The sequence below is a fragment of the Aquarana catesbeiana genome, linkage group LG13 (genome assembly GCF_042186555.1).
Source record: "Aquarana catesbeiana isolate 2022-GZ linkage group LG13, ASM4218655v1, whole genome shotgun sequence".
In the NCBI taxonomy this organism is placed as follows: Eukaryota; Metazoa; Chordata; class Amphibia; order Anura; family Ranidae; genus Aquarana; species Aquarana catesbeiana.
In genome coordinates, this window is record NC_133336.1 from 119,965,623 (window position 1) to 119,979,212 (window position 13,590).

General features: G+C 40.0%; 1 protein-coding gene across 1 annotated transcript in view; it reads left to right on the forward strand.

Annotated features, from left to right (window-relative positions):
* Positions 1-13,590, forward strand: part of AKAP6 (A-kinase anchoring protein 6) — a 412,130-nt gene that overhangs the window by 356,296 nt on the left and 42,244 nt on the right. Inside the window, exons 10-11 of the mRNA XM_073609738.1 lie at positions 8,472-8,618; positions 11,790-12,005. Coding sequence (XP_073465839.1) covers positions 8,472-8,618; positions 11,790-12,005 — 363 coding nt within the window. The remainder of the gene's footprint in view (positions 1-8,471; positions 8,619-11,789; positions 12,006-13,590) is intronic.

Consider the following 13,590-nt stretch of genomic DNA (forward strand, 5'->3'; position numbering starts at 1 on the left):
TGGTAAGCGTGCATTTTAGGTGGTGGAGGATCACTTGATGGGTGTTTTCTCAAATTCTATCTTTCCACACTGATTCCTATGAAGAGCTATCCAGGGACTTTCCCCATTTCCATAGAATTTTTTTTTCCCATTCATCTGGTGTATGGACTATGTTGTCTTATCACTTATTTTCACATATATGTGGTTTACTATCATTGAAATATTTGATATAGGCAGACCGCATTTTTTATTTTTTATTTATGCTTGTTTATGAATGATATTATTGGTTTCACACCATTCATTTGCACAAACCACATTTAAGGGTATAGCGAGTTCCTTTCTTTTGTTTTATCACATGGTAAAGTGGCCAGACGTAAGCCACTCCTCAGTAAAAGGCACATGACAGCCCACCTGGTGTTTGCCAGAAGGCACCTGAAGGACTCTCAGACCATGAGAAACAAAATTCTCTGGTCTGATGAAACAAAGCCTAAATGGCAAGTGTCATGCCTGGAGGAAACCAGGCACCTTTTATCACCTGGCCAATACAATCCCTACAGTGAAACATGGTGGTGGCAGCATCATGCTGTGGGGATGTTTTTCAGCAGCAGGAACTGGGAGGCTAGTCAGGATTGAGGGAAAGATGAATGTAGCAATGTACAGAGACACCCCTGATGAAAACCTGCTCCAGAGCGCTCTGGACCACAGACTGGGGCGAAGGTTCATCTTCCAACAGGACAATGACCCTAAGCATACAGCCAAGATAACAAAGGAGTGGCTAAGGGACAACTCTGTGAATGTCCTTGAGTGGCCCAGCCAGAGCCCAGACTTGAACCCGATTGAACATCTCTGGAGAGATCTGTAAATAGCTCTGCACCGACTCTCCCCATCCAACCTGATGGAGCTTGAGAGGTCCCTGCAAAGAAGAATGGGAGAAACTGCCCAAAGATAGGTGTGCCAAGCTTGTAGCATCATACTCGACTTGAGGCTGTATTTGGTGTCAAATGTGATTCAACACAGTATTGAGCAAAGGCTGTGAATACTTATGTAGATGTATGATTTTTTTCATTTTTTATTTTTAATAAATTTACAAAGATTTCAAACAAATTCTTTCACATTGTCATTATGGGGTATAGTTTGTAGAATTTTGAGAAAAATAACGAATTTAATCCATTTTAGTATAAGGCTGTAACATAACAAAATGTGGAAAAAGTGAAGCGCTGTTAATACGTTCCGGATGCACTGTATAATATATACACCGACATGGAAGACAAGCACCTCCTTCATACATGATGGTCTATAGAAAAAGCTACAATACATAGCTTCAATATACAACACAATATGAGCAACACTACTATGTTTACTTATGTGCTGTGCTTTTTTTCAGAGGCTTAATATGCTGTTTTGCCTAAGTGAAGGGTTATGTATGCCACATGTCATTGTTACCAGGCTAGTAAGGAAATTAGGTTCCATATTTTGCAGTGTGATATAAATAAACTTGTACAAAATATGTAGGATATATTTTAATCTGATAACCTGTATTTTTACCATAATGTACGGTGTGGAAGTGTAAATAGCAGAATTACTTCCAGGATATTTCGGATATTTCTTTATCAGTCAGCTTCGGCACCTGTTTCCTGGGCTCCAGAGAGTGAGAATGATGCTCAGGGTAGTGAGAATAATTTCATAAAGATAACTTCCACAACCCACAGAAATGGTGTGGAGTGTTTTCAGGCAATTTGTCGGAAGCATAAAGCTGAGAAGAATTTCTAAGGTTTTTTTTTTTAGATTTGTCCAGACAATGATTGTTTTTCTCACACGGACTTGTTTTACAAACACATGAAGGTACCATGTCAAAAGGCAAAAAAAATGTAGTAAAGTGTCCCTAATACACTGAAATTAGTAGCCTACATTAAAGGTTAGTTTCCACTTTTTCCAGAAAGTAGCCATAGCACCCCTCTGACACCCCAAAGGCAGGCTAGCACCTCCAGAGTCAGGGGCGGGCTAGAATTTCACCCCAGGGCTGAGTCCATGGTTACAATGTGAGGATCAACAAAGGATATTGGGCACCAGTCACTTTTATCTGTTTAAAGTGGAGTTCCACCCACTTTTACAACTCTTCAGCATCGCTCACTAAACTGTGCACTGTAAACAAATTGGATATTTTTAAATTTTTTTTCTCAGCACCTACTGTATATCTGCTGTATTCATTTTTCACTTCCTCCTCCCTGGCCGCAGCCCATCGCATCATTTCCTGTTTGCAATGCCTTCTGGGAAGGGGTGGAAACTTCCTCTGAAACTGCCATTGCTATGGAAACCTGACCTGAAACCTATTACAGGGGGTCCCCGGGTTACAAACAAGATAGGGACTTTAGGTTTGTTCTTAAGTTGAATCTGTTTGTAAGTCGGAACAGGTAAATTTTTTAAGTGTAGCTCCAGCCAAAAAATCTATTTTTAAGTTTTGTAGATAGCATAGGGAAGGGTTATCACCCCTGTAACATTTGTTTTGCTGTGTGTGCCCCTGTTCAGAAGATTTCACCTCACTTTCTGTCCCAATGACAATTGGATTTTGAAAATTTGGGGTTATTAGGGAAATAAGGATAGGTGATAAAGCATCAGTGGAGACACCTTTTTCCCATATTAACTCTTACAGGAGTGAATTTCCCTCCCTAGGGGTAGATTTCCTCTCACTTCCTGTTGTCTCCCTCCGTTTGTAAGTAGGAGTCGTTTGTAAGTCGGGTGTTTGTAAGTAGGGGACCCCCTGTACATTGCTTGTGCTGCACTGAGCATGTGCAAGATCTGCAAGGATGAGATCCAGGAAGAAATACAGTCTGGCTTCAGATGCCCACACTTAAGATGGCCACGGCCTGCTGAAAGTTTATAAAATAACAAGCTACTGCTATAAACTAACAAAACAGACCTTAGTTTACAGACTAACTTTACTAGAATACATTAAGCTTGTGTATTATAGGGGTATTTTTATTTAAAAAGTATAATTTCGGCCGGAACACCACTTTAAAGTTTTATTGCAGAATAGTTAAGGAAGTGAGAGTTTAGGGGTCCCAAATACCATAGCAGATCACCTACAGACTCTCCATATCCAGATCAATGTCCAGCTTTACAGTGTCAGAACCTTTAAGCCGACCAGGCAATACTGTAAGCACATTCCCAAATTTCAGTGCATTTTCCAAGCGAGTCACCAAGCTCATCTGAGAGACCAGCCTTCTTCCCTGCTCTCTCCAGCAAAGGGCCTCCCCTGGGTCTCCTTCTTGGCACAGCTTCTTTCTGACCAGGCAAAACAACTTCAGGACTACTTCAGCACACATTAGGCCCCACACCAGACAATTGGGCCTAACAGCAGAGCTCCATCCAGCCGTAGTAAAATAATAGGTAAAGTCAGCGCTATCCAAATACAATAAGTAGCTGTTTGCAATAAGTGTAGATGAACAAAACACAAAAAAATATATACAGGTGATTGCAGCGCTTAAATTAGGTTAAGTGACATATTTAGTGTCCATAGAAAACATGTGTGACTCTTGAAAATTGTGGCTCATATATCGAAGTGTCACAACCACAAATGTAAGTGTTTCTCAGCACATTTAAATATAAATAATCCAAAGGTGTGTCACTCCAGCCTTCACCCAACGATTGAGCAACACCCTCCATGTCGATCCTCCACCATATAGTAAAATTTCAATATCACCACAAGGATATGCTAATGTTAGAACAGCAATAAGCACTTGTTTTATCTATGGTATCCATCCTGAGACTTCTCCCTCCACAAATGGTAAGATAGGCCTGTTCTTTTCCACTTTACCAAGGGTTAGTATCCGTGTAAGCATCCACATGGAGTCACCAGCCATAAATAATGCTCATAGTGTAGTAATTTTAATCAGATTTAAAAATATACATAAAAAAACATCCACCAGAAAAACAGTAAGGCTCCATGCACACTGGAGCTGATAAACTGCAGTTTATTGGAGTTTGGGCGTTTTTTTTTTTTTATAAGCCCATAAACTTCATCTATGTTAGCCTATGTGTCCATGCACACATGGACTTTTTTCAGCTTTAATGAGCAGTGGAGTTTATGGGCTTTTTTCTGAACGCCCAAAAATAGCATTCAAAGTGCCGTTTTTTTTACCTCAAAAAACGCCAAAAAACTCCAAACGCCGATAAACGCTGATAAACGTCAATAAGTGCTCAAAAATGTGGCTCACCAGCGTTTTTTGCATTTTTTGATCCAGTGAAAAAATAAATAAATAAATAAATAAATAAAACGCTAAAAAACGCTAATGCTAAAAAACGCTAATAAACGCTAACGCTAAAAAACTGCTATGGCTTCATTTTCATTGTAGCCTACTGAAAAAAGGAAACTATTCCTACCTACTGTAAGTCTAATAATAGACAACATATGTGTAAAAATAAGGATTTAAATATGGAGCAACATAAATTGCTCTACTGTATATTAAAAAAGATATATATATATATTTAGAATTCCTATAATAAGAATGTATATAACTATAAATGATTATTTATGTTGGAGTCTGGCAAGGCTACATACTACAATCAAAATAATTAGATAACATTTCTCCACAATGGCGCCAAAACCGGAAATGACATTCAATACCTACCGAGGCCCTTTGACTGTATAGACTATTTTCTGGAAAAAGTAAACTTTACAATTCATTTACTAGGTACCAGGCAGTATATTAATATTTGTCTGGTTCAGGGCTGTATTTGTCATAATGTGCACAATGGCCATAGGTCAGTACCTGGAGAAGTAGGGTTTATGAGGTGTGCAAATGAACTGTAGGGGTGCAGAGGATGTTGAGTCCGAAGGCTTTTTCTATTTCAGGAAACATGAAACCACCTTTCATTTAGTTTGTTTGATGGCCTGTGCAAGGAGCTCTACATATACAGGACACAGCATGCTGCTAAATATGGACTGTCCGTTTGAAGGCCAACTGGCTGAATTCTCCCATCCCCATGAGGTGTAATGACAGTCACTTGTACAGGTGTTTTTGGATAAAGCCACATCATCATCTCAATTAGGATCTTTGCACTACTGTCATATGACCAGTCATGGAGTAGGTTGAACAATTGAGTGGGCAGTAAAGTGGAAAGTGAGCTGCTTGAAAAAATAGTGAGAATGTGAACCTGCACTTCAAATACCCAGTCATGTAGAGGGGAATCAAGCTTCATCTTCATATGATTGGATAATGAAAATGAACACAGGTTCACTTCTCCTTACCCTTTCGTAGTGTGATTATTAGATCAACGTCTGGTTGAATAAAGCTGAAGGAGACTGTGGAGTAATTGCTTCAAGATTAATATCACAAAATTAAAACTACAGAGCTGCTGGAAAAAAACGAAAATCTCCCAACAATCTCTTCAATTCATGATTGATAGCACTGGCCTATTCAAGGCAGCATAAGCCATTAATCGTGGAAAGTTTCCATGATGGAACTAAAATTACAACACTATATGACAGAACTACAAGATTCTACATTCCGATTAGAGTACATTGTTGGAAAGGAAAACTATCATTTTTTTTGCTACAACCAGAGTTGGTCCAAGCAGCATGGTCTTTCTTTGTTACATGAATGAATTTAAGCCATTTTTAAATTCCTGTCAAAATCTAGACATAAAACCACAAGGATCAATCTTAAAGATCCAAAAATCAAGGATTCCCTGGTAGTAATGCATGCATTTAGCTATTTATCATAGGCCCTTAATATATCTGGCTTCTATCATGGACCCTTATTGTACCTGGTTTCTCTGACTAGAAGACATGTCTATAGCTAGAGGTATTTCAGCAAAATTCTCCAAACTTTGTGATTTACTAAATATCATATTGATCCACTGGTTTAATGTGTGTCCTATGTATTAATATACATACAGATAATGCTTTTTGCACCTACTGTACGGCTGTACTATATAGTAACATGATTGTTCATTGTGTAGTTTTCTTGTCTGCTTTGTGAAAAAACTAAGAAGCAAACACATTTTCTAACCCATGGGAATTTTTATTAATGCATACACATCTAGCAACAATATTTGGACCCTAGATTAACCTGTGTTTTTGCTGCCATTACCCCTGCACATCATGGAAGTTATAAACTTTCCCAGTGTAGGTACAAAGGGCTTAATCAGACAAATGCAAATTGCATTTTCAGGCTTAAAATTACCCTAAGTTTCAAGGCAATCTACTACCAATGGTCTCAAATGTTTATGTTTTTAATAGAAAATGGATTTGGGTTGCATGTTTGATGGTTTTTGTAGCATAAGCTAGTTGAAAGTGGTTTACTTTAGATTCATTTTTTTGTTGAAATCACAAAGTGTTGGCAGACATAAAGTGATTCAACTAAATTAGTGTAGATTTTTCTGGTTTCAGTTTATTTTATCAGTAACCTGTCAATTTATAGTGTGAGCGACTGAATTTAGGTGATCAGTGTCAGTATATTGCTTGGTTTTGTGGTTGAAATTGCCTGAAAGTTTCCACTCGTATGGCTAGCTTTAGCGTTTGCACACATGTTGGACTTTAAAGTGGAAATTTACCCTTAACAACTTGATAAAAATAATGTTCTCTAGCAAAAAACATACATTCCAGATTAATAATTATGATGTCAGTGTGTGCTGTAAATTGCCTACAGCATTGCTCCTGTTTCTTCTTGCCAGAGGCTGCCATTTTGCTGAAGCCCAGAGACCTTGAACAGCAGTAAATCTTTAGGTTGTCAGCAGATCGACCTCTACCAGTTCGACACATAAAAATAGGGTTCAACTGGGCATGTGCAGAATGGGATGAGACAGTATATTACTGGATTTTAAACAGTATAGACAGGTATTTGTAATGTTTTACAAAGCTATACCTGGAAAAGGGGCCAGCCTGAAGTGATCTAGCAGGACTTAATTTTCTGATTAAAGTTCCACTTTAAGTGATAAGAACACACAATAGTTTAATAAAAATATTCATAATGTGGCTGTTTTAATTTTACAAAATTTTAATCAAAAATGTGAAAAATTTTGAAGGTGATATAGCTTTGTTGTTAACACACATTGGCCTAACTTTATGACCAGATTAAGCCAACGGTGTAGAATCAGACAGGACTGCCCTTTGGCATTTCCCATTTCAAGTATGACACTCACAATTTTGTATTCTATAATACAATGAAACCTTTTCTTTGAGCAGACATGGTTTTAAATAATTTACCCAAATAATGTATCAGTTTTAGCAACCGACGATACCCTAATGAACGTGATTACTGGCTGTATTAAGGCTGTGATGTCCATATGGCCTTCAAGGTTTTTAAATGGCTATGTCAGTTTAAGGATTAGTAGAATCCCTTATCCCTCCCCCAGCACCACCCTCTTTGCTGTACTTTGCCTTATCCTTTCCAAAATTACGTCTCTATAGCAACGATGAACTTCTTTTTCAATGTCCTTTGAGGTTATTGTGCTGATGTTTTTTCTTTGGATGGGGCAAAGGAAGAATGGGGGATTTATCCCCACCCCCCAGCCAAACATTCCCATGTACACTTTTGTTCAGAGACATGTCTGAGTCAGAATTTCAGATTAATACACCTCTAAAACAATTCATGAGTATTTCACCCTTGTGTGCAATACATAACATGTATATAGCTCTGCTTATAGACGATATGATTTATTCCTTCATGTCCTTCGTATTCTGGCACTGCACCACTCCACGGGGGACAGCTTTTATGTTGCATGTTGGCATATTTGTATTTACACAGTGCCAACCGTGAATACAGCAGTTGTACAAAAGGATGGATAGGAACACACAGACAAATACTGAGGGAGGTGTAAAACAACATTAAACAGCCAGACTCTGCAGTTGTCTCTAAACAGAAATAAAAGATGTGTGGAATAAGCTTTTCATTCTATACAAAGTTAAGTTCCTATTTCTGACTGCTCTCCATGTGATCCTCACACAACAATAAAGTCCGGAAACAGTCCTTAAAAGTGAAAAAAAAAAAAAATTTTGTAGGCTATGACCTTAAAATGGAACTCCAGCAGATAGCTACATATAAATGTAAAAGGCAAATATGCTAACAGGTCTACCTGCAAAATAATTTTTAATTCTTTTCAGCTACTATTTTGATCCACACACCTCTACTGCACCAAAGGCAGGAAATACATCATTGTGCTGGTTAGGCAATGCAGATCATTGTGCCACCTCTCCACCTTCAGCCTGTGAATGGAATAGTAAATCAGAATGATCTGCTCTGTCCAGCAACCTGGTAGGTGACCCAAGAAACTCCAATTCTGAACCAGGAATCACTAAATTCAACTGCATATGCAATGTGATGGAGATGATGTATGAATAACAAGCATTTTTAACTAAAATTGTGGATCCTTTTGCAGGTAAAACAGCTGTTGACAAAATTTCCAGTATACTGGAACATTTTGTATTCACAGTGTACAAATGAGCCTTTTGTAGCAATGTAAATTCATATCTGCATCTATTCATTCTACAGAGGTGCAGTGTGGAGATGTCACTGAGGGAAGACAGGATGCGCGCTTTACTTCGTCAACTGGCGACCTTGAGGAAGGAAGGTGATGTGCTACCCATTAACATCCAAGACAAGGAAGAGATGATTCAGGAGAAGTGGGACATGCTCAAGGTGAGCTTAATCTGGTTAAAGAGGTCTAATTACAAGCATTTGAACCAAAGTACTATTCTGACAGGATAATAGTGAAAGACAGATTGTGTCATGCCATAGATGTCAACTTGACATACGTTTACCTGCTTGCAATTTCACCGTTAAATACTTAAAAAATATACTAATAAAACAACATTAGAGGTTTGGTGAAGTCTTTGACTGTTCTGTCTGAAGCATATTCTAATAAATAATTTCAGCAAAGTATCTGGTAATAGTCCAGCATATGTGCTAGGTGTTTCCAATACCCTACCCTACTCTATCCAGAGATACAACAGTAGGCTGTCCCTGTCATTTAATTAAAACAAACCATTAGTAAAGACAAGGATGTAAAACATTTTGTTGTTTTCAAAACTGTCATTTCAGGTGTGCCTAGGTTAGTAGCTATCAGTTCATTACAGAAGGAAAACCTTTAGATATTATTAACTTCTGGAAATGTAAAGAAAACCTCTAATGAAAGGAACACTAAGGCTTTCGTTGCTGACATGCATTTGAAGACTCTAGTTACCTTGCTGCGATAATGGCCTTCTTGCTTTAGTTCTTTAAAGAAGAATTCCAATCATAGAAAATTGGATACGTAGTTATATTGGTCTAGCTTGGACCAATGTTAATATGTATGTACCATACCTGGCTGATGCCCCTGGAAGCTGGAGACCACTGAAGTAGAAACTGCTACTCCAGTTATCTGCTCTTTCTTGCGGGTCTCATGCTGAGCAGTCACACTTTCCATCTCATGCTTTAAAATGCTTTTCAATCATTGAGAAAATGCAGAGCATCCTCTGAATGGCGCCTGTGCGGAGCGACTGGCCTCCTTTGTTCAGAAAGCAGCAGTCCAGCTGCTCAGTACATCACCTGGAAGCAAGTGGAGATTACAAAAGTAGCACTATCTACTTCAGTGATTTCCAGCTCCAGGGGTATCAGCCAGGAATAGTATATACTTATATACATATATACATTGGTTTAGTCTGGACCAATGTAGCAATGTATAAAATATTCATACCTGGAATACTTCTTTAGGTCACTGACATTGAAAACATGTATGCAATTATGTAGATGTGGCACTTCCTGATTAGTGTACTCCCTCAATGTATTTGAATCAGAAATTGCTGAGGCCCCCGGACCTTCATGACAGCCAAGTGACTTGCATTTTAGATATTAGGAGGATTTTCTAAGCATTTCACTAGGTGAACCAGCTAAATTGGAAAAGGTATCACTATAGTAAGTGATATATTATTGTTGCATGTTCTTGTAGTGCACGTCATGTTAGGAGAACACTGCAAGACTTTTTTGTGTGTTTTATTTTTTATAAAGAAATAAAAGCTGCCCCCCTCTTAAGGTGAGGATACCAAAAATATGCAGAAACACCATACCTGTACAAGAAGGCATTAGGTACTCACCTTTCCACATACCCATGCTACTGAACACTGCTTACAAGTGCTTGCCCCTGAAAACCGTCACTTCCACACTTCCATGTGATGTAGATCCCCTGTGTTCCTTACAACTTTCACTGGTTTCTCCCTCTGACCTCATATCACTACTTTAACTTACAGTGATGTGAGGTCATAGGGAGAAACCAGGGGGCTGGGTTAGGAACCCAGGAGATGGACACTTGCCAAAGTGTCAGTTTCCCAGCATACTTTGGGGAAAGATTTCCAAGCAGTGGATCAGTGTTTGACACTGCAGGACAGGGGCGGCCCGTCCATTAGGGGCGCCGCCCCCCTATCCACAGCCGCCCCATCTATCCATGCATCCGGACCCTTTCAGGACCCCAGATGTGTGAATTCCAATGGGGGGGTTTGAAGAACCTGATTAGAGCCAGAGGCTGTAATAGGCTTCAAAATAGGGTGGGCTCAGGGCGCTGAGCATTGCCCTAAGAACCCACCCAGGTGTGTTACAATTGCAAATGAATATTCACTATTGAAACACTGATCCTCCTCCCGGTATAAGACCCGTTTCCTGGTTGGCCGAAAATTTGCCACTGCCTAATGCCCACGGAGAGCAGAGGAAGCCACCGCCATGATGCCCTCGGAGAGCAGGCAGGGGAAGCCGATGGTGAACCCCGGGAGAAGCACTGCCCTCCAATAGATGGGATAACTGCTCAAGTCAAGTGCTTAGCTTGCATTTAAATCGAAAAGTAAAGCAAGGTAGTATCTTCTAATCCCGCATTCCACCAACATCCCAAGTATTAATAGCAATAGAAGAAGAGAACCCCCCCCCCCATGGGAATTTTTAGGCAGAATTAGATATACAAGTATAAAAAATAAATAAATAGTTGAAACACAGGTATGATAATTTGAAGCCATAGACCTCTATCAACAAAGCAGTTAGCACTTGCATCTTGTGTTTTGGCATAGCTACATCCCTTGTACCTGTAAAATGCCACCCCATCAAATAAACTTTTTGCTTTTTGTATGAAACCAGTCCTAATTTTATGGTATTATTGTAGCTTAGGTCAGTGTTTCTGAACCAGGGTGGCATGGCACCCTGGTATGCTGTCTGGTTTTCTTGTGGTGCTCGAAGCCCAGGTCCCAATTTGCCCTACATTAATGTTGTGAATTTCCATGGTGCATCCAGGCCAGCCGCCAGCACCATAACAACCAAAGATGCGCTAGGGCTAGGACGCATGCCATCATTTGTTGCCATGGTGATGGTGACTGGTTCCTCAGAACAATGGCAACACATGACTCTGATCCAGAGCAGACGGCATGCTGGTCTCCCCCCAGCATTCAGGAGAAGACAAAAGTACACCCCCTTCAGACCTCCTTCCTCTCTCTGCGCCACTACTGGAATCAAAACATAGAACTCTGATGTAAAGTGGGGACCACTGTGATGGTGGGGCTGTGTGATTGAGGGGCTCTGTGATGAGGGTGCTGGTGTGACCTGTATGATAAGGGGCTCTCACGTATAGGGGGGCCTCTGATGTGAAGGGGGGCTTTTGATGTAAAGTTAATTTCATCAAAGTAGCTGTGTGCATTCTCCCAGGCTCAGGTTCCCCATTGACAAGTAACATGTATGTTTTTAAAATTTTAGATTGAGATGTCTCTAGATTTTGCATACTTTTAAAGGGTGCCACGACTGAAAAAAGGTTGAGGAACGCTGGTTTAGGTATCACTTGTCTGCTACTCTCTTCCACAGAGGTCTCTTTCTGAAGCTCTATCATACTCTTCACCTCGTCCTGTGCTCTCTCCTGGGAGTGGAAGTCTGGTGCAGCAACTTGATCAGCGAGTAAAAGAACTAAAGTCTTGGTTGAGAGATACTGAACTAGCCTTGTATAACTCTAGTCTGAGGGTGGACAAAGAAGGCAATGGAGGTAGTAAAGAACATCTACAAAGAGAACTTCAACAATTCCAGGTAGCCATCACTTTTTATTTTGTTTTTTCTTCTGCTGCCTAATGATACATATGTCTGTGTATGGCTAACCTTCAGTTTCCATTGATTATACTATGAAACTTTTTTAGGTCATCATACTTTTTGTGGTACCCTCCCTTTCTCATAACACATCTAAACTTTCATTGCTATAGTTATTAGTTGTATTTCTTCTTTGTACACCAAACTACAAGGTAATGGACTATTTAGACATGATGCTTAAATTAAAACCATTGTGGCAGCTTTGGTTATTGCTTCCAAATATTTATCATGTCTATAGAACCTAAAAGCAAACCTTAGCATTTTTGTTTGCTAGACTGAAAATATACCATGTCCCTGCTTTATGTGCTATAAAGATTTTCACTTTCAAAAGGTTTACAGGAACTTTAAAAAAAACTCATAGCTATTGATAAGCAAAACCAAGATCCAAAGTGGATCAAGACAGCTTGTACATTTTAAAATAATTTTGGATAAGCAAATATATGTAAAAAATGTTATGGATCATGGGTACAAATGAGCACATCAGAAATCTTTGACCCCTAAAGGTGCCACATAGCCTTTGTTTAGGACCACAAGAAGATGGATGCAAAGAAAAAAAGTTTCCTCTGTATTAAGTGTTATACCAAGGTGCTTTTGTATATTATGGCATTGTTAAGAGGATTCTGTGATTTTTGATCAGCTGGCATCAGGTTACCTATAACTATGAGAGGTATTGTGGGAAGTTGAAAGCATCCATGTCCTAATTTCTTAGTAGTAGCAGTGTTTCTCACTAACAGATGTGACCACCGCCATGCCATGTGGCTGCCCTTCTAGGTCTTAGGTGCACACAATTCATCAAAAAGGTAATTGAGCTGTCAGGAAAGAGTAATGCAGTTTCGATACCCAAATCTGGGGTCCTAAGCACTGCTATCTTGCCACTGCTTTGCTCTGGAGGTGAGGCTGGAGAATTTCCGCTGGGAAGGATAGCTCTAGAGCAGGGGTGCCCAACCAATGGCCCGCGGAGCCCTCTGATGTGGCCTGTGACCTCCTCTCGGGGATGGTGGGTTGGCCAGAGCATCAGTGTTGTGAATGAAGCCGGCGGAGGAAGCAAGTGGCTGCAGAGCCGCATAAGCCAATGCTTCCTTTATAGCTCCAACTTCTGTCACAGGTGGAGTGATACCAAATGTGCTCTGCCTGGGACAGCAACAGCTGGCAATACCTGAATGGAAGACTGTTATTAAAGGTAAGTTTATTACTAAAATGACAGTGTATATATGGGCATATCTGTTCTGCAGTAGTTACTGGGCTGCTTTCAAACTGATCCGCAGGTGCAGCGCAGAACACCTGCGGGTTACCTGCACTGAGCCATAGACTTCTATTATTACCTGCGGGTTTGGTGCACTTTCAGAAAGTGAACCACACCTGCAGGATATAATAGAAGTTTAGGTCAAAGTGCAGCTAACCCACAGGAAAGTCACAAGTGCACTGCGCTGCACCCTCGGTGTGAGTAAATCACCCCGCATCAGTGTGAAAGCAGCCTTAGGCCTTAATGACATGATTGGTCTGACCCAATCACCTCTATGTAGCCACA